At 38.0% G+C, this 26,428-nt stretch overlaps 1 protein-coding gene and 1 long non-coding RNA gene across 3 annotated transcripts in view; one reads left to right on the top strand and one right to left on the bottom strand.

The window, feature by feature from the left end:
* Positions 1–1,091: 1,091 nt before the first annotated feature.
* Positions 1,092–2,119, bottom strand: LOC122087912. Its single transcript, XR_006142908.1, has 2 exons — positions 1,705–2,119; positions 1,092–1,529 (listed from the first exon to the last, which is right to left on the bottom strand). It is a non-coding gene; the product is annotated as an uncharacterized LOC122087912 (long non-coding RNA).
* Positions 2,120–2,769: 650 nt separating this feature from the next.
* Positions 2,770–26,428, top strand: part of LOC122089261 (probable bifunctional methylthioribulose-1-phosphate dehydratase/enolase-phosphatase E1) — a 52,476-nt gene continuing 28,817 nt past the window's right edge. Inside the window, exons 1-7 of one of the 2 annotated variants that reach the window (XM_042658847.1) lie at positions 2,772–3,042; positions 3,166–3,302; positions 4,217–4,312; positions 13,912–14,031; positions 16,079–16,168; positions 23,336–23,509; positions 26,018–26,173. In XM_042658847.1, coding sequence (XP_042514781.1) covers positions 2,832–3,042; positions 3,166–3,302; positions 4,217–4,312; positions 13,912–14,031; positions 16,079–16,168; positions 23,336–23,509; positions 26,018–26,173 — 984 coding nt within the window. In that variant the 5' untranslated portion in view covers positions 2,772–2,831. Of the gene's footprint in view, positions 3,043–3,165; positions 3,303–4,216; positions 4,313–13,911; positions 14,032–16,078; positions 16,169–23,335; positions 23,510–26,017; positions 26,174–26,428 lie in introns of both variants that reach the window. The other variant, XM_042658849.1, reaches the window with a different exon arrangement.

The following is a 26,428-nucleotide window of genomic DNA, read 5'->3' as shown; positions in this document are numbered from 1 at the left end:
GTTGACCTCACTCCTCCTTTGAATGGTCTATGCATGAGAAAGTAGGAAACCGAGAGGGGAAAATCAATTTAGTAATTGAAAGAGAGGCCCATTTCATGTATATATCTATACATTTTTTGGGGAGGGTGAGGAATGCAGCCATAAGAGAAAGAGAGAAATCTCTGTAATTAAACTAATTGACTGAAAAAGGAAATTCTTTGTAAATAGAGAGGCGCAAGGAAGAGAACTTGTAGTCCTATTCTCAATTGCTTATTAAGTCATTCTCATTTCTCCATGGACATAAGCACCTCTTTGAACCATCTATATCTGTGGATCCCAATAATTAAAAGCTTTTCGCAACAGCACACGCAGGTCAGTTGGGTTGAAATATATTTTTTGATAGGTCTTATTAATTATTCAAAAAAAAAAAATTGTACAGAGCCCCACCCATATACTCTTGAAGAATAGGAAACAAAAACAACAACAAAAGCCCTACAACATGGGCATCAATCTAGACCAAAAGGGAATAGAACCACTAAGACAAGGAGTTAATAGATAACATAGGGACTCGACAAGATTCCATGATCCTGCTATTATAGGAAGAAGGCTCCCCTTTGAGTGTGAGCTCACCTTGTGTTTTTCATTATAAAGATATAAGACTTGTTTGGGGGTGGGTGGATTGGATATGAGTTATTTGGTTCAGAGGGTCTAGTGTCTAGTACCTCTTAACTCTCTGCAAGAAAGAAACATGAAACCTATATATGAAGAACATGTCCTTGGTCAACAGATGCTATCAGTCTACCTTAATTTCTCTTTTCCTGGAAAGTACTTTTATTGGAGGTGATATGAAGAAGAACATAGACATGGATGAAATCCCTGGAGCTTATATATACAGAAGGAAATTGAAAAAACAAGAATCACAATTTGAAGTTACAACTTCCATAATTTTTTAAAGAAATAACAACTATGCATTTCATTTTATAAGCATGAGGAAAGTTTGTTCCAGAAGAATTATTCCAATCCTCGATTTGTATCATAAGTGTTACTCAAGGATCAATTCTCAGTAACTGTATAACAAGACCTGAGAGGTGGTGAAAAACCAAGAACAATGAAGGATAAAGATTCTCTTTTTCAATGTGAGATGGAAAGTTTGCAAGAATCATAGGTGGAAGGAGATCTAATCTAAAGAATTACACATATTAAAGAATAGAGATTGAAGAAGATGACACTCAATCCCTAGCACGTCTTGCCATGATCCTTATCTCTGTCCAGCTTAATTTGCATGCATGGTATGGTGGACCCACATTGTTTCTTGCTATGATTACAAAAGAACTATGGAGAATTCAAATCTTAATTACCTCATGAACCTAATTAGCGATGTAGTTCTCCAAGTCAAGAGCATTCCCAGTAGCTTATTGTCATGCAGAAACAATGTTATGTTAAGCAATCTCAAAAACAATCTGAAGGAAATTAAATATTTTAAAAAAATGGGGTGGGGGAAGGGGAGATGAAGACCTGATTCCGAGAATCCTTAAATTGATCGGTTATAACTGAAGGATAACGAAACAAGGATTCAAGCAAAACCAGTAATGCAAAAGCGCAACAATCTAAAGATTATAGAATCAACAAATCGGAAAGAAAAAGGTGGGGGTAGGGGAGAAAAAGACATGGAAACAGAAAATAAACCTAGAGAGGAATTATAAGAGAAGATAATGAATACATTACCTCTTCGTACACTTGGGTTAGAACGAGACGTTCGTCCTCTGACAGGCGCCTCAAGACTGCCGTGGTCTCAACTGTCGAGGCAGACACTGAGGCTTCTCCTTGTCCTCCACTACCGAAATGGCGGTACCAGGTGGGGTTGGTGGTGGTTTATCAATAACAACTTCCTCCTTTGAAGAACGAACCAGAGAAGTCTAGGTTGAGGGTTTTAACAGAAAACCCATCGCTGCTGCTCGAGTTCACTAGGGCAAAGTTTCAGATGAAGACCAACAGAAAAATTGACGGAACGGAGGACAAAGAAGACGATGAAGCTGTTCCCGCACTTCCGCGCCTCTGATTTTTGCGGTTAGAAACAGGGGAGTGGGGATTTTGGAATAAAGCTATCGACGTGAGAGAATCTTACGACTAGATTGGGATCTTATTTTCCTTTTTATTTTTATTTTGTGCAGGATCGTATTTTGCTTACAATGTATATAGAGTGTACGGAACTAATGAACGAATGAGATTTATTGATGCCAATCCCATGGATGAAATTATTCTCTAACACTAATTAGATTAGGTGGTGCGCCTATGAGAAATGCTTTAACCTTTAATTAATAACATCTTTCCATTTAAGAATCATAATTCTCTCACTTTCTTGTTATTTTTGATAGATAGAATCATATCTCTCTCACAATGTCATTTACTATGTATAAAGTAAGAGTAAACTAAATAAATCAAGGGCCCGTTGAATAATGTTTCTGTCGTTTCTGTTTCAAGAAACGGTAAAAACATAAATTTTCATTTCTAGAAATAGAAACGGAATTGAAAGTGTTTGATAAATCATGTTTTTAGAAGTCGATAGTAACCAATGAAAGAATGGCCACAAGTCGTTTCCAGAAACTGCGAAATAAGTTCAACTTATTTCGTGAACTTGTTTCGCCTGGGTCGTTTCTTGAATCATAAATAAATAAAAATTTCTATTTCTATTTTTGAAAATAAGTGAAACGAAACAGTTTTATTAAACGCTTTTTACTCCGTTTCTGTTGTTTCTGAAAATAGAAACAGCAGTAACACGTTTCTTGAAACGTTATCAAACGGCCCATCTTCAGTCTTTGGCTGCTCTGAGAGTAGGCTACCCAAAAAAAAAAATGGCAGCAGCCGTGATAGGTGTAGCTAATGGCGTTTGTCAGTCATACCTGAACCACGAATCTGTAAGAGAGACGAGGGAGCTCGTGGCAGAACTTTGCCGTCACTTCTACACACAGGGATGGGTGTCCGGCACCGGTGGCAGCATCTCCATCAAGGTCCACGATGATTCTATTCCCAAATCCCAACAGCTCATCGTCATGTCCCCTTCTGGTATTCCACTTGGCCTGCTTTCAGTTTCTTATAGTCTCTTATTTTTGATTTCTGTTTTCTGTTTTCCGTTCTGTTATTCTCTTTTATTCCTGTTCGCAAATTCAACTTTCAATGCATTTGTAGGTGTTCAGAAGGAGAGGATGATTCCTGAAGACATGTATGTGCTTTCCTCAGCTGGGTCTATTATCTCTGCTCCTTCTGCTAAGCCTTATCCCCATAAGCCTCCCAAGTGTACCGATTGTGCTCCCCTCTTTATGAAGGTATCTACAATTGCCTTCCCCCCCCCCCTTCCCCCTCTCCCCCTCCCCCTTTTCCCCTCTCTCCCCCCCCCTCTTTTAAATCCGGTTCAGTTGTGTTGAAACCCGTGACATGCGAGTTTTTCTTACGATTTGACTGATAATGTGGATTTCAGTGGCTTACTACTGTGTTTTTTTGCTACTATTTTCATTCGAGCACATGTGATGTCTATTTCTTCAAACGGGTAACGGGATTTTTAGTGAACGTGGAAACTTTTAACTCATAAAATTAAATATATTTGGTATCGTAGGAAATAATGAAGAAGCAAAATAATCACATAATCAGAGACACATTCTGGAAGTTTAGTTTCTTCCCTCCCATTTGAGGTGATTAGAAAATGTTTGGCTGCAAGTCAGAATTTTAAGTGCTTTTTTCACGATTGAAGTAAATTCTATCTAATGCCTGAATTGCTGAAAATAAAATTTGCATGATGCTGGAGATGTGTGGTTTGTAGCTGAGAATTGATGACAGGACCATAGGCAGAAATTTTATCCATTTTTTAAGGCCGAATTCTCTGTTTTTTGGGTAATTGTTGTTGACATAGAGCTGCATTATATCATAAAGTATCAAAACTCTGGCATGAAATTCCAAAGTAGTTATTTCTTCACATGTTATTCTTCCTTCGATCTGGAAAAATGAACTTGGTTCACCCCCCCAACTTTAATCTATCATCTGTGATAGGTAAAAATGAAATTTTATCTCATTTCAGAGGTTCCGGTTTTAATTTGTTAAACATACACTTTCGTTTCTGTGAAGTCTAGGCATTTTCGCTGGGATGAAATTTATTGGCTACAACTCTGATAGGCTGATATTTTAGATTTCTTTTGGATATCTCCACAAGTAGCAGTTGTTACCAATTGTTTTCCTCCCTTACCAGGCGTTTGAGATGCGGAATGCTGGAGCTGTCATTCACAGTCATGGAATGGAGTCTTGTCTTGTGACAATGATCCAACCATTCTCAAAGGAGTTTCGAGTAAATTTTTGTTCTTTGACTATTAGGAAATAGATTGTTTCCATCTTGTCCTTCATGACATATGTTCATACTGCTATGCTTGTGTTTCAGCATTTTGTTTTCTTCTGGTTCCTTTATAATAGAATATATCTTAGTTTACTATGTGCATACTTAAGATGATAAATCTTGAATGTCTTCCCTTCCTGTTTGAGACCAAAAGCAAATGATATGACATCAATGTTCCTCATAATTTCATCCTGAAGGACAGTTGCGTGACCTTCATTTAATTCTTTGGGATCCCAATGTAGAGATCCAAGCTTAAATCACATACTCCATATTTATAGAAATCTGCAGGAATGATATTCATTTGAGGAAGAAAATGATGATTTTGCAAAAAAAATATCTTGGCTTTGTGTTACATTACTGCCATTATAAAAAGCATGCTTCCTTTGAAAAAAGGTTTTCACCTTAACTGCAACAGTTCTTGGAACATGGGTGGCATAAGATTTTCTTCACTTAAAAACGATATATAAATTAAATTTAATAATTTAACTTGATGCTCTGTGGCATGCTTCTTCAAGGCAGTCAAAGCCTCCCACTCCTGCAAGGTTCTAAAGCATTAATGTCTACTCAATTAATCTTGTTTTCAAATATTCGTCTTGTGATGACCTTAGACTGCTTGGGAGGGAAATACTTAACCTTATTGTGTGGCAATTTACCTCTATGAGCTCCTAAACTCAGTTTCAGACTACTTCAGAAGGAATTCCCAAGGAACTTGGTTTAAGACCAAGATGCCATTCGTTTGATGAGAAATAAAAATTCAAGTGGGTGAAGCTGAAGCAGCTACTTTCGAAGTAACAGAAAATGAATAGCTAACGACTAGAGTGTGAGAGTCTAGAGATCGAAGAAGAGGATTCCTCACTTCTTTCTCTCATTCAAAACCGTGCATGAGACTGTCATTTCGCACGGCTCCTAAGTGATAAAAGAAAGAAGATGAGTTCTGCAAGTTTAATGACTTCAATATTTAAATCATTAAGAAAAGCCATCTTTCAATCTTTCCCCTCCCCCATATTTTTTGCTATCATACATTTTTTGATTACTTGTTATCCACATACTCAAAGATGTAAAGAAGGATCAATTTTTTATAAAATAACCAATAAAGACTGATGGAGTTAGCTTCTCATGTCTAGTCCGCTGTATTGGCCAAGTTAAAGGAACAAAGTTTTTGTTTTGGATAAATGAATGCAAGATTCACCACTTGCCTCCGATTACCTTTTTCAGAAGAAGAGTGGATGTCCCAGGTTTCTTATATGTACCATATGGATTCTGGAATGCATTAAAGAACAGTTCTATTTTGGTTAGTTTTTTGAAAAAAGGGTTCAGTTTTTGAGTTTTAATCCCTTCAACACGTTAGCTGCTTCCAAACTGAGTTGATAATTCTTTCACATGTATTTTTTCCATTCTCTAAAGTGCTGAGTCTTATCATGTTAGTGACATTCCAAGTGGTTATTGGGACAACATCTTTTACATTCAGTTATGATACATTTATCACTACTTTAGAAGGAATTAGTTGAACTCAATACCACAACTTCAAATGGATTTGTCCGTTAGAAGTGTGAACTATGGTTTTCTGTGCCCTTCTTTGCCAATGTGCTTGTGTAATAGAACCCAACTCATTGAGGCACATTTGGGAGTTTTCGTAAGAGCGAAATTGATGGATTTATAGCTCATAACTCTAATGTCTCTCCTATATAGTTTCAGAGCATTCTGAAAGTAAGAGTATAGGATTCACAGAGACTTTTTATGTTGGCTGCTTCAGAGCAAACTTAATTCCTCATTTATGCTTAGATTTAGGTTTCAAGAATAAAAGTTTTTGATAGTCTTTGCTACAGATGGTTTGTTATGTTGTCTTGCTTAATATTATTGAGAAGCTTCTGGCACCTATTGTCTAGGGGTGGGCCTGACCTACTTTTAGTGTCCTGTTAAGGAAGAACAGAAGTTTGGAAGCAGGGGAGTACTGAAAAGTATCAGATAAGAATGACTCTAATAATCATGCAGGAACCTATAGAAATCACTTCTATTTATTATAAATTTGAAGCTCCATATTTTGGAAGTGATGAGACATTGGAAATGTACTTGATGGAGAAAACAAGATATGGTTAGAAAGAGAGCATATGTAGCACCATAAATAGAACTTTTCTGTTTTTAATTTTGGGCTGTGTTCCACCAGCCACAATTTAGACTGACACCACTTTGTCATGTGGCAGACATGGGTGGTCCATGTTATGGAGGTCTGTGCACCAACCTTAGTGGTCAAGTTTCAGCACCAAACAAGCTGGGGACGTGTCTCATAAGTGAGTTTAAAGTTGCAGAACATAACATAAGTGCCATTAGATTCCACTATGGTGAAAGACTTAAGAGTGTAAAGATGGAAGGAGAAACAAGAGAACAAGAGGATGGAGGGTTGGAGAATATGAAGAGGAAGAAGAAGAATAGAATAGTGGAATGTTGTGTGTAGAGAAAAGATTCCCTACCACATATATATTATTTCACTAACAAGATGTAAAGAATTATATACACCTCCCTAGGGAGGCAAAAGGGAAACATAGAAAATACAATTAGTGACAAGAATATAATACATTTGACCCTAAAGTACCCTTATTACATAAATAATACTCCTCCTCAAGCTGGAGAATAAATGTGATACATTGCTAGCTTGCATAAGTGGGTACTGAACTGGTGGGGAATGAGTCATTTGGTGAAGATGTTTGCCAATTGATCACTTGTCTTTACAAAGGGGGTGCAAATGCTATTGAAGTCAATCTTCTCTTTGATGAAATGCCGGTGAACTTCAATGTGCTTTGTTCTATCATGTTGCACTGGATTATGGACAATGCTTATAACTGCTTTGTTGTGATAGTAGAGATGCATAGGTCCTTCAGTGTCATACCCCAACTCAAGAACTAACCGTCGCGACCAAATAAGTTCACAAATTCCCTAAGTCATTGCCCTGTACTCTGCCTCTGCACTAAATCTAGCTACAACGGGCTGTTTCTTGCTCCTCCATGTAATTAAATTACTGCCCACAAATGTGCAATAGCCAGAAGTAGATCTTTTTTCAGAGATGGATCTATCCCAATCAGCATCAAAATAAACTTCTATCCTCAAGTGGTCATTATGGGCATACAAAAGCCCTTTTCTCAGAGAGGACTTCAAGTATCTGAGGATGCGGTACATAGCATCCAAGTGCCCACTCTTGGGAGTATGTATAAGCTGACTCACTACTCCCACTGCATAAGAAATGTCTAGGCAAATCAGAGATAGATAGATCAGCTTCCCCACTAGCCTCTGGTATTTGTCTGCATCAATGAGGGAGGAAGCACAGTCTTCTCCTAAGTTGTGATTTTGCTCAATAGGATAACTTTCCGGTTTACACCCCAACATCCCCGTTTCTTTCAACAGGTCTAACACAAACTTCCTTTGGCATATATTGATTCCCTTCTTAGACCTTGACGCCTTAATTCCCAAGAAATACTTCAAGTGCCCTAGGTCTTTAATCTCAAATTGTTTGGCCAAGTAGGCTTTCAACTTAGGGCCCGTTTGATAACGTTTCAAGAAACGCGTTTCTGCCGTTTCTGTTTCTAGAAACAGCAGAAACGGAGCAAAAAACGTTTGATAAAACTATTTTGTTTCACTTATTTTTAGAAATAGAAATAGAAATTTGTACTTATTTATGGTTCAAGAAACGACCCAGGCGAAACAAGTTCAACTTGTTTCGTTGTTTCTGGAAATGACTTGTGGCAATTCTTTCACTGGTTACCATCGACTTCTAAAAACATGACTTATCAAACACCTTCAATTCCGTTTCTGTTTCTAGAAACGGAAATTTATGTTTCTGCCGTTTCTTGAAACAGAAACAGCAGAAACGTTATCAAACGGGCCCTTAGCTATTTCATTGTTGTCATTTCTACTCACCATGACATTATGAACATAAACAATCAACACTATGATGGTACCATTATTTCTCTGGGTAAATAATGTTTGATTTGCTTAACTCTGGAAATATCCATACTTCAGAATGGCCTACTGGAACCTCTCTTTGGTGATTGCTTGAGACTATATAGTGTCTTCTGTAGGAGACACACCTTACTATCAGTTGCCAAAAACTTGAAGCCAGGAGAGCATATACACTACCTCATCTAAGTCACCATAGAGGAAGGCATTCTTCACATCCAACTTATAGAAGGACCAATCTCTGTTTGCCACCACAGCTAAAAGAACTCTTATAGAGTTATGTTTGGCCATAGTCTCAAAGGTCTCCTGACAGTCAATTCCATACACCTAATTGTACCCTTTGGCCACCAATTTTGCCTTGTACCTCTCTATAGCACCATATGATTAATACTTGATTGTATAGACCCACTTGCATCCAATTGGAATTCTCCCCTTGGGAAGATCAACTAGTTTCAAAGTGTAGTTCTTCTCAAGTGCCATCATTTCCTCAGACATGGCTTGCTTCCACTTGGGGTTTGTCATAGCCTCAGTAACAGTTTTAAGATTGGAAGCAGAAGAAAGAGCAACTGTAAAGGAAACACATTTAGGAGAAGAGCATCATAGGAAGTAAACTGGGCTATAGAATTAGTACAAACTCTCTTACCCATTCTAAACTATAGATGTTGTTGATACTGGTGTTACTTGAGTCCCTGACTGAGAAAGCTCAAGTATGTGGATCCAAAGAGGACTCTGGCAGGTCTTCTTTGTCCTTCTTGTGTACATAATAGGCTCCTTCTCTTTACAAGGATCACCAGTATCAATAACATCTATAGTATCAACATCATCCACCTTTGTATGTTTCCAATATCAAGAGAAAAAGGAGTAAGAGGCAAGGGAGTAAAAAATGGAATGGCATCAACAACTTTTTTAGTCTCGCTTCCATTTTCCCCTTGAAGAGGATGCTGATGAGAAGCAAAGGACGGTACAGACTCAAGGAAGGTGACATGGCATTTTTGAGAAGAAATTGCTTGTGAGAAGAAGGGTGGCAACACTTTTAGCCTTTGGTAGTGGAAGAATACCTAAGGAAGCGGCATTTGAGAGCCTTGGGATCGAGTTTGGTGCGGGAGGATTTGTTAACATGCACATAAAAAACACAACCAAACACTCTGAGAGGAAGAGAAAAAGTGGAAGATTGAGAAGACAAGAGTGCAAAATGGTTTTGGGACCTAAGGATTTTGGTAGGCATGCGATTGATGAGAAAAGCAACAGTAAGAACAACTTCAAACCAAAAAGTTTTAGGAACATGCGTACTATACCAAATAGAAGGCTTCTACTGACTTCTAACAAATGATGATTTTCCTCTCAGCTACCCCATTTTTTTGGGGTGTATTAACATAGAAAAGCTAATGGATAATACCATTGTCAGTAAAAAGTCCTGTAGACCACCATACATGTACTCCCCCCTATCAAACTAGACAATTTTGATATTGGTTTCAAATTGGGTATAGACCATTTTATGAAAGTTTTTGAAGGCATCATAAACATCACTCTTATGTTTCATAAGAATGGTCCAAGTACAATGAGAAAAATCATAAAATGAAACAAAGTAATGATGGCCAAACAAATGAGGTAGTGGGATAAGGTCCCAAACATCCGTAAGCACAATGTGAACGGGAACTGCAGATCTATTACCATGATAGGGATAAGATTGACGATAATGTGTAGAAAAAGTACTTGGTTCACAATGAAATACATGAGAAGAAGGAAAAGATCTAAATAAATGAGGTAACTATTTCCTTATAACAACAAAAGATGGATGTCCCAAACGTTGATGCCAAAGCTTCACAGAATCTATAGAACTACTATCACTATGACCACATGCATAGGACTGTGGTGTAGTAAAAAAAGATAATTGCAGCTCAAGGCAGTAGAGTCCGCTCTCTTCATGTCCACTGCCAATAATCCTCTTCGTCACCAAATCCTGAAAAAGTCAGTGAGAAGGAAAAAATGTGATACAACAATTCAAGCGTTTAGTTAAAGTGCTGACAGACAAAAGATTCAAGGTAAGGTTAGGAACATGAGGAACACACTTAAGTGAAATGGAAGAGGTAATAGAAATATTGCCTTTACCAGAATCAGAGGAGAGGGTACCGTCAGCCACCCGAACCTTATCTTTACCAGAACAAATGGAGTAAGAATTATAATAATGAGATGTACTAGTCATATGGTCAGTTGCACCAAAGTCAATGACCCATGACGGAGCAGTGGAGGGTGCAAATATGGAGACATGATAACGGAAGATGAGGTATTCTGTAAGGTAGATGGGCTGTAAAGTTGAGACATGACCTGACAAAGCACTGCAATATTATCCGTAGAGGAGTTGGTATTTTCCTATAAGTGTCCTCTAGGATCAGTCTTTATCATTTTAGCATGGGCTGTAGTCCCTCCTCTGCAGCCACCATGTGTGCCAATAGATCCACCACGAGTACTAGAAGGACGGCCACGAAGAACCCATCACCTCTCTCGGGTATGCCCAAGTTTCCTATAATGATTATATTACGGGGGTTCATCTCCACGAGATGACCCCTGGCCTCGGCTGCTTCCATGCCATTCTCTGTGGTAGTGGAAGAAAGAGCAGAGCGCTCAAGTGGAGGTGCAAAATCCATAGAACCTCTCTTGGTCTACTCACTTAGTAGGTAGCTACACACCTCATCAAGGGATGGAAGAGGTGACCGCCTGACCGACCCAAAATTTGTATTCGTATTGGTTCATAGTCTGAATTTAGCCCACATAGTAAAATCAGAACATGCTCCTTTTCAAGGGACCTATAGACCTTGGCTTCATCTTCGGAATTGGACAACTGAAGGTCCCGGTAATGATCATACTCCTCCCAGAGTTCTATAATAGGATTATAGTAGTTAGAAATAGTCTTGTTCCCCTGCGTTATGGGGGGCTTGCTGAAGAAGCTAGTTGACCTTAGCAGAGTCACCTACCCTGTCACAGGTCTTAGAAACACTATCCCAAATATCCTTAGCAGTTTCCCTATCTCATGTTTCATGGAGAAAGCAGCCAAGTTATAATAGTAGAATTCGCAATTTCCCAATTCTGGTAACTTGGATCAGCAACAACGGGAGCCTTGATAGCCCCAGTACTATACCATAGCTTTTCTCTACTTCGCAGGAATAGCCTCATTGATTGTGATCAATCCAAATAGTTGGTACTTTCCAACTTCACAAGAGAAATCTGAGTATTGGGATTACCAAAGGCAATCGAACTGGGGTTGGTACTACTCAACCCACTCGATGTAGCTTCCATAGGTTCCGTGAGATCACACATGATGTCAGATACCCCTAAAACAACACAAACTGGGGATGACACCCAACAAACAATTGGGGAGTATATACAACAACAACAACAACAACAACACAACAACACAACTCAACGTTATCCCAACTGAATGGGGTCGGCTACATGGATCTAAGGGCAAAAAAAAAAAAAAAAAAAAAAAAAAATTGGACATCCTACTCACGAATTGGCAACTCGGATCATAGTCCTCCAAGTAGTTCTGTTCGATACCATACTTGGGTGAAGGCTTAACTTTTGCATGTCTCTTCTTACTAACTCATCAATGGTCATTTTTGGCCTGCCCCTAGCCCTTTTAGCTCCATCCATTTGCATCTGGTCACTCCTTCGTATTGGGGCATCCAAAGGCCTCCTTTGTACATGCCCAAACCATCGTAACCAACATTCTCTGAGCTTATCTTAAATTAAGGCAATTCCTAAATCGGTTCTAACCTGGTCATTTCTTATTCTATCTCTCAAGGTTTTGCCGCACATCCATCTCAACATCCTCATCTCCGCCGCATTCAACTTATCTACATTACGTTTTTTGACTGCCCAACATTCTGCGCCATACATCATAGCTGGTCTTATGACAGTCCTATAGAATTTTCCCTTAAGCTTTAGAGGAATCCGTCAATCCCATGACACTCCAGACGCCCCCTCTCCATTTCATCCGTCCGACTTTAATTTTATGGGAAACATCATCATCTATCTCACCTTCCTTGTTTAAGGTAGAGCCCAGATATCTGAAGTAGTCACTTTGCGGGGAGTATATACTCTATCCAAAAAGTTCCTTCCCAGCACTCGGAGACAAAAACAATAGGCAAAGGGTGACATATAACTTAAAGGAGTTCAACAAAACCACATTCTCCAAGGTATAGCATCATCACAAGGCAACATATGATGCTCAAATAATATTCCTTACAAGTCCAAGGCAGCAAGAAGCTCACAATACACATTTTTTGAGCAAAAAAAAATAAAACCAAAATAACAGGGCTGGCGGTAGCTAGTGTCCAGCAGGAAAAAAGAAAAAGAAAAAGATTTTGGACAGAGACCTTTTTGAAGCACCATGCGACACCATGGGGGGGGGATTGTAGAATCAGTAGGGCAATTCAAGGGAGCTTAGTTCCAGCTCCAATGCTGGCCAGATAAAGAAGAGAGAGAAAAAATACTCCAGGGCTGGCGGTAAGGCTGCCTATGGATGGATGTGTTTGATACAACCTCCAAGTACCTATTTCTTGAGAGAGAAACTTCCCTTGATGTCACAATGGTCTTCTTTCATGCCTATCTCATGATTTCTTTAATCCTTTTACATGGTCGATCCTTCTTTGGAACACCTTTGTAACCTAAGGTTCCAAAGAGGAAAAAGGAAAGGGAGAAACTTGTAGCATGACTCTCAATCCAACACCGTAAGCTCTGATATCAAGTTAGAATGTAAAGATGGAGGGAGAAACAAGAGAACAAGAGGATGGATGATTGGAGACGAAGAATAGGAAGAAGAAAAATAGAATAGTCAAATGTTGTGTGTAGAGAAAAGATTCTCTACCACATATATATTACTTCACTAACAAGATGTAAAGAATTACATACACCTCCTTAGGGAGGCAATAGGTTAAAATAGAAAATACAATAAGTGACAAGAATATAATGCACTTGACCCTACAGTACCCATTACATAAACTCTGAGTGTTATTGTAATTTTAAACTCACTTTTAAACTACTTCCCATGCTTGTTTCAGGCTGAAATTTGATCAGTGAGATGGGTGTAGGGTTCCTATTGGTTGTACCCATCCACGGCCATCCATGTGTCAAATGCCACCAAAAGTAGTTGCATTTAGATTTTAATTTAATTAGTTAAAGCATCCAACTATAGATTGAAGTTGGATGGATCTGCTTCTTTTTTTGGGTGATTGGAGGGATCTGATTTCATTTTCTCAAATACTGCATCTACTTCAATTCTGCTGTTTCTGTCAAAATTAGATAATTTATTATGCTAATTGTGACTGATTCATATTAATCATTTCATTTCCCCTCCCTTGGGCAGCTGGTGTCTTTGGAATATATATAGCATCTGCATGATATAATAATTAGGTTACAAAATACATGAACTGATTTGATCAAGATGCTTCTTTCACCTTGTAGTTATTTTGTTTGATCTTTCCTCACATGATTGTTGGAAATTCAACAGCTGTATGGCCGCACCCTTGTTCACTTCTCCTCTGCTGTTAACCCTTCTGTATGCATCCTTATCTTTTGCTTACTGTGAGTTTCCTGTTGATTATTAGATTACTCATATGGAGATGATTAAAGGAATTGACGGGCATGGTTATTATGATGAGCTTGTGGTCCCAATAATAGAGAACACTGCCCATGAGGGAGAGCTCACGGAATCTCTTAGTGAAGCGGTAATTTTTAATTCAATTTTTCCTTGTTTTCCTATCTACTGTTTCTTGTTGACATGTGTCCTACACATGATTTCCTTTTTCAAAAAATAATTACAACTATGATAAGTGATTGTTTGGAATGTGAACATGGAGTCTGTTCTTGCTTGAACACTAGAGTTAACTGCATCTCATCACCTGTGCATGCTCTTAGTTGGCTCTTAGCATTATTTGGGCAAGCAACAGTTCCTCCTTAGGGTACACACCTTGGCCTACTGCTTGTCCACCTTGCCACCTTTCCCATGACCTTGGAGTTCTAATGGGGCATTCTAACCACCTAAGGGATTAGGATTAGAAAGCCTCATGTAAATCAAGAATCACAGGAATTAGGAACCAAATTAGAATTTAAAGAAATTTAATAACAGATTATAAGACAGTTCAGATGGTCATGAAAGTCTTGGTCGAATGGTCCATTGGGCATGGAGAACAAACCCAAAATTTTTGAAAGGTATTTGACGGTCAGATTCAAAGATAATTGAGTCTCAGAATAGAGACCAGAAACAAAATTAGTAACTTCCATAATCGGTAAGAAACAAATTAGTAACTGCTAAATCAGAAACTACTAAAAAGAGTGACTGCCAGATTTAGAAAGTAGAGATTCGAAACTTCCAGAAACAGAAACCAGATTTCGAAACTGATGAGACAGAATTTAGAAGCTTCATAGAACAGCAATCAGATTTAGAAAGTAGTGCTGGAACAAAAATTAGTAACAGATGGGAAAATAAAAACTCTATAAACAGAAAACCTTATTAGTAACTGAAGAAGATAGCCAGCAGCGAAATATAACAAACAATAAATAGAAATTAGCAACTATAGGTAGACAAGGTTTAGAAAATTAAAATTTAAGAAACGGAATAGTACATAGTTTCTGGACTTGATGGACTTACTCTGGTTCTGAAAACAGGACGGGAGATGGCAAACTTGAGATCATAATATGAAACTGAAAGAAAAACAAACAATACTAGTTTGCGCAGGAAAGAAGAAGTGCAGAAAATGGACCTTAGTTGACTGAAGAAAATGAAATATACAAAATAAGATAAGGGGGTTATAATTAAGAATCAATGGGGCTTGGACAGGTTCTAACTTTGAAAGTATAACTATATAAAATAGAAACTAACACCTAATCTCGTACATGACTCAAATTCCTCATAATTGCGCTTATAGAATTGGCCCTTTACAATGGAAAACCTAATAAGACTTTTCCCATGACCCATATAACCCAGTGGGAACTTAAAATCAAGTCTTAACTGGAATCAATTTGGAACCACAGGGTTTGTTTGAACCAGGTGAACGAAGCCAAATCAAACTGCAGGAAAAATCTTTCTTCCTCTTCTTTCTGCTGGAAGTCTGCATCAGGTTCTCTCTGATATGATGAGGAGTACTACGAATAGCATATCTGGCGATCCATCCACTCACACACTGGGTCCTTTGGTTTTACACTGTGGGTCCCTTGGACTTATTGGATGGATCAACACAAAGTAAGTTAAAAAGTAAGTTAAAGCTGTCATAGTGGTATACTTTCTCCTGAAAATAAAATATGCAAATGCAGAACTTGTTTAATCAAGATTTCTGTGAGACGTAATTGTGTCAGGGTAGCAACATAGATTATTTCTGTACGGAGTATTGGCGGGCTGCTCCTCAATTATTAGCAGAATCCGGTTATATGGGTCACATACACATACACATACACACATACAGGGGGGGGGGGATCCTTTATTACCTTTGCCATTTTCTTCTCTCTTCTCTCTCTCTCTCTTTCTCTTTTAAATAAAATGAATTATAGCATCAATGACCTCATTACTTAGGACTACTTGCTTAATGTGTCAACGAACTGGTTTCTGTTTCCTACTCTATGCTTTAACTCAAGGGTGTTGTCTAGCAAAATATTGCTCCTTCTCCTGTGACTGAGCCTGTCCTGGGAATTTATATATTGAGGTGCCTCATTGTCAAACTGGACAATATCTATGGCTTCATAGATTGCACAAAAGCTGATAATACTTAAATTCTGCAGATTCAAGCTTACCCAAAAACTACCGCTGTTCTTGTTCGTAACCATGGTATTTATGTATGGGGAGACTCATGGATCAGAGCTAAAACTCAGGTTTGTATTATTTATTTATTTACTCTTATTAAGAGGTTTGTATCATTATGGAGAAAATAAGTTTATAATGTTGCTTTAAGATTGTTTAAATGGATCAAGTTAAAATCTTCACTGAATTTTTTTTTGTGAATAAATGACTTGGCATTTAAAAAATTTTCTGTTTTTGGAAGTTTTATGAGACTAACTTAGAGAATGAGCGGTTCATTTGGGAAGTGAAATATCTAATGTTCCTTATGACATGAATGAATATCCAAAGGTCCTGAGCATCTGGCTGCATCCAAGATACTAAAGTAGCTGAATTTCCTTGAACCAATATATTATGATATCCCTCTCGCAAAAGTATATGTTCATTAAAGTCAGCCTTAACAGGGTTTTCTTCTCAATAGGCTCAAGACTGCTCCGCTGAAGTATTGTTATTGTTATTTTATAAGTTCAGGCTTTTATTTCTTGGTTCTCAATGATCATCTTTTCCCTCTGGTTATTATGTATATGCACTATTATCAAGACCAAGGTTAAAAAATTTGATCGTTGGTGATTTTCCACAAGAAGTTATGGGAATCTGGGAAAGGTGTTTATTTTTCTAAAAAATAAGAAAAATGATTCAGTGAAAATGTCTGTGGGATGTTTTGAAATATTGGTGAGCTATGTAAATTGGGAAACACTGGAGAATTTTGGAATTCTGACGGAACTCAAAAAGAATGTTAAAACAAGTGTGATTACATTCATGAAGATGGAGGACTGAAAAGTAAGTTTGTAGAAAACAAGGGAAAATGGGTATAGATGTGAGATTTAAGAGAAGTGCTTAGTTATATACTTCTGTTTTAAAATAGATCAAATTGAACTAGAGGTTGCTTTTTGCTTATGGTAATACAGTTATTACCTTTCCCTCAACCATTAAAAAAAAATAAAAATGCTAAACTCAATAAGAGTATGGTAAAATTAGGACATGAGAGTTTTAGTGTGAGTTTGCTAAAACGCAAGTAATTTTTTTTTCCCTTTTAAATTGGCATGGGAGAGTTGGCCTGCTAAACCATACCTGATTTCTCCAAATTTTTAATGTATTTTTTTAAGTGGTGGAATTTGTTGGAAGGGGGTCAAAAATCTGAATCTCATTCAATTAATCATTACATGACCAAGCTTAATTACTTCCTCCCGTGCCTGGCCCTGCTAGAGACTAGAGTCTGGTGCTGCTAGAGACTAGAGTGACTGAAATATGGCATAAGAATAGAAGCTGAAAGCTAGGCTAGGATGCGGTTTTTACTCAAAGAGAGCCACAAACATTAATGCAACTTGTGATACTGTGAAATTCTAGTGTAAATTTCTTGGTACTTTGTTGGGAACTTTCAGATTTCCTTGGTTCTTTAGGATTAGAGGATATAATAAAATCGTAAACATGAGTTGCCTGAATGAGTGATCATCAAAAAAAATGCTGGAAATAATACTTTATCCAAGGGAAAAGGGAAGAATTAGGATTTTAGATATAGTAGGGTTAGGGATGGGGTTCAATAAGGACAACGTTTAGTGTTGTGTTTTAGAAAGTAGAATTAAGCTTTAAAATAGGAACAATTTTGGTATTCTAAACTACAGAGAATGGGTTCAGGTTGGAGGGTTTAGAGATTGATTCAGATTAGAGAAGTTCCAGACTCTGTTACCTGGACATTTCTTGTACCCCACCCCCTCGCCCAAAAAAAAAAAAAAAAAAGAATAACCATATTGACATGACATGACCCAGTTATGGGTATGACTGTATGGGATTATGTGATGCAACCAGAGATTCAAAAATCCTGGTTCGGATTGCTTATTGTCCCACCCATAGAAATAATAGCCAAAAGATGAAAGACAATGACAATTCTGTGTTGTATCGAAGTTTACAAAGGATGTGGCAGTTTTGGTAAATAAAGAGAATCTTGAAGGGATTGCTTGGTAAATCAATATTGGCAGGGATACAAAAGGGATTACCAGTTATTGACTAGGTGTAGGCTAGGCATTAACTCAAACAAAGGGTAGGGACAAAATTAGGAATAAGCGGGAGGGGTATTTTGAAAGAGGGTCATAAGGTGACAATTAAAATTCCGACTACAGTGCCATCTTCTTCCGTTGAAGTTTGAACACAAACCAGAGGCAGTGACCAGAATCACTTGGAAGGAGAGAACTCTCTCATTTGGGCAGAAATCGACTTGAAACTTTTTGTGGGGGTAGAAAACTTAAGGATGCATTGATTGCAATTGAGAAAAACTCCAAGCAGGTATCAGAGGATCAAAGAAAATCTCTGCAACTCAGGTCTAGCGGTAAAGAAGAACCAGCCTAGGTTTTGGGTTGAATTCTCACAACAGGGTTAGTTTCGAGTTTCGACAGGTAAGGTTGATGCAGAATCAAGGGTGAACCGGGTTGACCCTTCTGGAAATCTTGACCAAGACGAACCGGGCCGGTTGGATTTGTGGATTCATTAGGATATTTTAGGATTTATTTTATTTAGAAGATTAAGTTATTTTATGCGGGAAGATATGTAAACTTTTATTTTGGGTAGTTGTTAGACAAGTTGGGAGTTACCAATTAGAGTTTTATTTTATTTCTAATTTCGTTAGTTAGATCTTAGGAAGCACTTAGGAGTTGCCTTTTTAGTTTTAGATCCTAATTAGTCAAGTTTTAATTTCAGTTTATAATATAAAGGCATGTAACCCAAGTTATTGGGCAGGTTTGGGAAGAATGAATTGATTTGGGTTTAATGTTTACCATGCTGGTACGAGAACACTAGGTCGTGTGACCTTTCTCCCCCCTTGTGCAATCTCTCTCTCTCATTTGTTCGTCTCTTCCCTTGCGTGACCCCCGCTTAATCCTTCTTGTTCTTTCTTCTTCATTTTTGGTTCTCTTTTCCTGACCCCTGTTCTGAGAAACTGGAACAGCCCCTTTAGTTTCAGTAAATGTCCTTCGTTGTGGAGTCAATCGACATGAGATTTTGGGAGTCGGCAACCCTGGCATATGAGACCTCAGCCTTAGGTTTCCAGCCCCTGATTTCATTGCTGCCGTAAGATACCCTTTGGATCCATATCTGAACCAGCAACTACCACTGGTTCCTGTTTCAGCAAAGTTCTATTAGTCTTAAGACTGTTGAATCAGTTGATTTTGTTGCTTAAGTTCATAGGGCTGTGGGGCAGAAGCTATATCCTGAGTTTTCGAATCCTTGCAGGTTGAATCAAGTGAGGTCTTCTCTCATAATCAATTCTGGTTCTTCCACCTCTTGTGTTGATTGTCTAGAGGTTGAAGACAACTCACAAAAGAATCATGGGTTTGTTCAACCCTTATTTTCTGTTTTTCCCATAATACCCTGCCCTTAGTCCTTTAATGCTTTGTGTCCTTATTTTCACTTTGATTCCAAGAATACCCTTTAGCCCATCTTTGCTACTTTGCTGCTTCTAAGTGGAAGCTCCTGAAATTACGATTCTGCCACTCCTTAATAGAAACTTCAGGTTATTTACAGAACTGCCATTATTCTTGGTTATTTCACTATTGATATGGTCCCATAAGCGATCTGATTCCGGTTTTGGAACCTAGATATGCATCAAAGTTGCTGGGGTTTGAGTCATTTAAGTCTAAGAATCTCCCACCCAAGACCATAGTGAGAAAGGAGAAGAGGTGAAGGAGATCGTGCTGGTGAAAAGCACTTGATGCAGCGGAGGATTGGACCAACATCCTCTTGTATGCGATATTTTCTGTAAAAAAAATTTAATGGGGGAGGAAACGGGTTACATGAGAACCGCAAGTGTAGTTCCTCCACGCGATCTTAGCTCTTTCTCACTTGAACAATGCAAGGAACACGATGACCACTTATGTTGCGTTTGTAGGGAGCACGCATTGACACTCTTACTTAGTGTTTCACTAAAACTCTAATGCATATACTAGGTGAGAAGGAGGGAGAAAGAGAAATTGTGGGAGAGGGGGGAGAGCAGCCAATATCGGGGTAGGTTTCCTCCCTCCTATCTTAGTTAGGTTGACCACTTAATGTGGGTTTCCTTATGAGAGTGTATTTGTGATTCTTAATCCCTCGCATAGTTTTTAAGGCGCTGATGCGGTCTAAAGATGGTAAGGCAGTGCTCCGCCTTACGTGGAGTGGCGCCTTATGGGTTTTTTTTTTTTTTTTTAAAAACACATTTTAAAATTACTTGATGAAGATTCCAAATATAGATTTTTTATTGGTAGTTGTATGGTTTTGTTAACACTTGAGATGTATGGGATCAGCTTTACTCCACAAAAAATAATCAAAACAAACAAAACAAAAACACGATTGACAAACAGGGTTTGGATTTTGTCAAGGGTTTTAAGAAAGGGCTTTGAAAAGGAATCAAGAAACAAGGAAGAACCACTGATTTAGGCGACCATTTTGCTCCGGCAGTGGTGTGCTTCATTCTTCTTTGACAGGAGTAGAAATATAGTGGATAACCTTAGGGCTTAGGCACTCATTTTGGCATCATAGAGGTAAGTTAATAAATACTTCTTTATGTCTTCTTTTCTTTATACTTATAATTTTGTTTCATAATTATGTATTTATATTATATGTTAATATGTTATGATGATTGATGATTGATGATTGATGAAGATGAACTTAGTTTATTCACTTTATTGATTTGTTTTCTTGATGAATATCTTACATTGGTATGTATATGAACCTTTAATCTTTATTTAACATATGAGTAATAGGATTTAACTAGGATTTGAGCCAAATAGATTGGTTTTATAAAAAAATTACACATGAACGCTTTAGTCAATAAGGCGACGCTTTATGACCTTCTTATCGCAAAGGCGCTCCGAAATACCCTCAAATGCCTCCGTCGCCTTACCGCCTTAAAAACCATGAGATTCCCTCGTCTTATAAAAATTGCATCTCCCCATAAGGACAAGTGTCCTTGTTTGCTACAAAGAGGGAAGAGGTAGGATCCCATTGGTATTTTACCTAATCCCTATGTCTTATAATATCCATTAATCTAATTAATGGCTATTATAATGATATTAATTAGATAAGTTAATGCCATTAACTCCCCAAAGTAGTAGATATTCACAATTTAATCCAATTAATTGTATAGAAGTCCATCCACTAAAAAGTGTCATATAATGGACTTAGGGCTTGAAAATTCATTATTGCCAAACCTAGTCCATCGAACATGCTTGTACAGAGATCCTGTGTGAGTGAGTGGACCAAAAAGTTTTCAAAAACATTTAATAAAATAACGTTATTAATAAATAATAGTAATTAAAAAAAGTTGTAAACACTTTACAAAACAGTTACTGGATCCGGATTTTTATCTCCAATCACACAGACATTATCTCTTGGTATCCCTTCGTAGGGCAGTAAATTCCGTGTTGAGCTAATCTCTTGTTCACGATCAAACACCATGAATCCAGTACATTGATATATAGTTAGGGGGAGATCAACCATTGGTGCGCAAAAATCCATGATATACCAAATGAGTTGATACCGGTCCAAGCATGCGTTACTACATCATTATGGTTCAGATGCACACAGCAATTGGAAACTCGAACACAGCTTTGAAGAAGAGGAAAAAGGTAATCTCCCTCCTTCCCCGTGGAAAAGTATGCATTTTAGCTGTTTCCTTGTTCCTGTATCCATTTTTGAACACCTGCCCTTGTAGCTTATGTTTTGGGCCTCAGGTAGATCAGAGTCCTTGATATTACCCAATCACCCCCATACCTGAACCTGTGTAACACAGGTTCCAGATTCAGAAAACTAGATGAACAGCTGGGGTCAAGGGGGACTGTAGGTTGAGTAGAGGAATGATCAGACTACCTGGCTCAGGAGTGAAGGGTATTCAATGATGAAGTGTGCTTGTAATGGGGTTTGATTTTTCCGTTGATTTACTGAGTTTTACTTGGTGATTCTGTGGTGAAGAAACTTGTAGGGATCACTGTTTTGCAAGGATGGCTAGCTTTGGGACTTGGGTTTAGGAATCATTCTTCAAAATTTATTTTGTCTGGGTAGTACTGGTTCAGTGATGGTCCTAGTTAGATTCTAAGTATGGGTATTTTGTCTTTTACTTTAGACTGGGTTTATGCACACATAATCACTCACAAACACGGGATTGGCCAAATAAAATAAATTAATATAATTTTACCCCCAATATTGTCCAGATGGGGAGGGACCAACCGACAACAAAATGGTCCAGTGCTCAGCAGCTATAATTTTGAACCAAATTGATAATCTCAATTAGCTTAAGGCCTGTGCCAGATCCTCCATCCTTTGATTGAACCATGGGGGCCTCCTTTCAAGCTCTTTTCATTTCCTCCTTTTGAATGTAGTCTTCACACTTCATGCAAATATCATGTAACAACTAACATTGAGCCTATGATAAGGATCCATATCGTGAAACCTTGACATGTTAAACTCCTATTGTTCTTGCCTTTTTCTGAAGTTAATACCAATTATTGTATGTTTAAACTTTGAATAGAGGCTACATTTCATATTTACGCCCTGACTATAACTGGTAGTAATCATTTGATAATTAACACTACCATTTCTTTTTAAAATTATACCAAATACTGCATGTTTCAAAACCATGCTCAATACTGTATGTTTGAACGTGGTCATATAATGTTGTTATGGGGACTTTGGGGTATTTAGGTGTAAGGTGATCTCCGTGACTATCTATATCTTTCCCACTTGTTTCATTTATGTTTAGTTTGGATAACTTAACAGAACATATCTGCTTTTCATTGTCTCATGTCTGAATGTTTGAAACCATAGAAATGTGAGGATGTGTTATGGTATGGCACCCGTTTGATATTGTCCATGGCAACCTTTCTACATCTGTAACTGGTTGTATAATTTCTTGGACATGTTTCATGTCATGAGTTTTCCATTCTAAGTTCTGTCACATTAGCGAGTGCCCATCCGTGGCCCTTTCTGTAAGCCTAACTCCTCTTAATTTTTCTTTCCTACACAGCCACAAAAAACACAAATTGCTGTCTCTGTTGTCTGGATAACATTTGAAAATACAAATGCAACAAGATGAATGATGTTTATGATTGAATCTCAGTTTTTCTGCATCAAAGAATTTTATCTGTAATTCCTGCTTTTTTAGCTTTGGGTTGCTCTTAAGCTGAAAAGGTGTAGTTACCTGTTATTGTTTTCTTCTAATTGGAGTGTCATTGTGTCAGGCTGAATGTTATCACTATCTTTTTGATGCTGCTATTAAACTTTATCAGTTGGGCTTGGACTGGTCTACTCCAAGCCATGGTCCAATACAAAGAGTTTTTGATGGTCAGAGGAATATAAACATGGCTGTGAATGCAGGAGTACAGAATTTGAATAATGCACTGGAGCTATCATGCGTAAGTTCTAGAGGTCTTCTCCTTTTAATAAGAAATCTCAGGTGATAAAGTCTCATTGATTTTTTCTTCTGCCATGGTTTTGGGGATTAGATAGCTAACTGGAGCCTGGATATGGAACTTCATTTTTGGTTGGCTAGGTGCCGTACTCTTTTCCAACCCACTGCCTTGCGAAGAAAGTTAGGGCCAAGGGTGACTGTTTGTTTGTTCATGTATAGCCTAGCCATCCTCTATGTTCTGTGCCTAATGGAATTTTACAATAGTAAGGGAGGGTGTGGGTGAGGCAAATCTTATTCGGCCTCAACTTCAGAAACCAGTTCAGAACGTTTTTCTTTATTTATGTAGGCAGAACACCCCAACAAAGAAAAAATAAAAGGGGACAGGTCTTTGTGTCATGACCCAAACCCATATACAGTTAAGGGTATAGCCCTCGCGGGCAATGATCGAACGATCCAAAACAAACAGGCATATGAAAACTCATAATATTCAAATATCAACAAAACAAACAACTACTCATAGATAAAATATCCCAAACCTTACCTACTGGTGGCAATCTAAGGTGCATTCTCAAATTTAAATAAAAACACTCTGTCAGAGTTTACATAAATCCACATTCTACTACAATCATCTAACAAAATAAAATAAACCGATAATAGTTTCGGGTGCCCTCAAACTCTTGCTCCACGTGCACCTTCCTTTCAATCATCTATGATGTTCAAGTAGTGGGTTAAGCTCAACAGTTTAGTAAGGGAAAATAGTAAAAGTTCATCACAGGGAAAACAATCAGACAAAAACAACGTTAAAACAAACAATTTTAGTTTCTCGAACCACACTTTTGATAAAACACAATCATTTAAAAGTATCACTTTTTATCACACTTTAGTCGGCACTGAGGGAAATAAATTACCACCGCCCATAATACGAGATGGAAACACGGCCCCCACAATCACATGATCATACAATCACACTGTCGTCACCACTCTGTGACTAAATATACACCACTATGCACAGTGGATATAAGTCCCGTGGCTCAATGGGACACCCCTCTTTAGTTTGGTACGGAGCAGTCTATTTACCCTTACACACTCTTTTCACACTTCACAAAATCACTTTCTTTAAAAAAACATAGGTAAAATCTTCACATAAGAATTACATCAATATACATTACAGTAATAATCACCCTCATCAATTATCAATCACTCCCATGAATTCATATCACATAAATACAATTCAGAATAAGTATAAAATACAAGCATACAAAACATCTTATCATACTATTAGACCACACATCTGTGGTGTAACCCCACTATAATCCACTTACCTCAGCTTGCAAGTCTCCTACTTCCACCCTTGGAGCTCTGAATGTATAAGTCAAACACAATCTACAATTAATTATATCTCTCATTCATCTCCCAGTTCAAAACTAATTCAAATACCTCACTTTCTTCTCAAAAGTCAACCCTCCCAGACATAGGTCAAACTCTAGGAAACATTTCCCCTCAACACGTATTATCACCCCTCCGAAGATGAGAATGATCAGCTGATTGATCAAGGAATAATTAGAAAAACTATAATCTCAAAGTGTAACTTTCAGATTTCAGTAAATCTGAAATTACTCTCAATCTATTGGACAGATGGCCTCCAAATTCAATCCTCCCCTAGGAAGCCTCTACTAACCTCCAAAGTATGCCCAAAAGTTAACGGTTGAATTTTAAACAATTAGGGAAATACAAGTTCAGGTCTCCCAATTTTCCTCAATTTAATGGGTTTATAAGTAACATGCAAATCGAGAATCAGATTTTCTCCCTGAGTGGATTGATTCTCTCTCTATGGTAGGGAAACTATGGTAACAAAACATGGGTCTCTGTATAGCTAGATTTGAAGAAAAATCAAAGATCAAGATTTGGATAAGAATAGACACTTCTATAGATCCAACCAAGAATTAATGTTAGGGACCTTCGATAGGCCCCAAATTATAATCGATTACCCCTCTTAGGTAGCCCAGAGAATCCTAAATTTTTTGCCATATCTAACCAGTACAAGCATCTGCTACTTGTTGAGGTGCGTCAGGAAAAGAGCATCGCAGCAAAAATCTGAGTGATCATTGCCCTTACTTGAGTATGGGTGGTCAAAATCTGTTCAAGCTCATAATGCTGCATCTCTTCCTAGACCAGGACCCTTTATCATGATTTCTTCTCGGTGCATACTCTGATTTACCACTGGCGAATTCACCAGGCTCTTGTGCAAACTCCTCTGGCGCTACTGTGCCGTTTATTGCTCTAGTCGCAATAGCGGCTTATGTGGGAGATTCTGTTACCGCAGGCAGCCCAGGCCCAACTTAATGAGGGCTGCGAATGAGATTGCACAAGACACTTTGAATATGAGTCAGATGATGCAAGTGTAGAGTAGCTTCAAAAACTGCTCCATGCTATGAGTGCATTTTTGATTGCTCCATCCATTGCCTTATATGAATGGGATTATGTTTTCATTTTAATCTCCTGGTATCTGCAGCGTTGTATGATTCTTGACATTGAGGGGACGACGACTCCTATATCATTTGTTACTGAGGTTCTTTTCCCTTATGCCCGTGATAATGTGGGAAAGTATTTATATTCAACATATGACACTGAAGAAACTCAGGATGATATTAAGTTGCTGCGTGCTCAAGTAAGGTTCTCTACTTATTTTGTTCTCATATGTTGCCATTTATATTGATGGCATAGAGCAGAGATATCTGTGTTGCATCCTCTATTTTATCCTCTATCTTTAATGTTATTATGTTTTCTCTTTGCGTCCATTTTTGGCCTCTGAATATCCGTGGGAAGTCATATGAATGTCCTTGGCTTCAGTAGTAGGTATTTCTTTGGTTTTATGTAAATTCCTTGTCTTGTATGAGCATACTTTCATCAGATTTAGGAAAAA

The sequence above is a fragment of the Macadamia integrifolia genome, chromosome 9 (assembly GCF_013358625.1).
Source record: "Macadamia integrifolia cultivar HAES 741 chromosome 9, SCU_Mint_v3, whole genome shotgun sequence".
Taxonomy (NCBI): Eukaryota; Viridiplantae; Streptophyta; class Magnoliopsida; order Proteales; family Proteaceae; genus Macadamia; species Macadamia integrifolia.
This window is presented reverse-complemented; position numbering and strand designations above follow the sequence as displayed.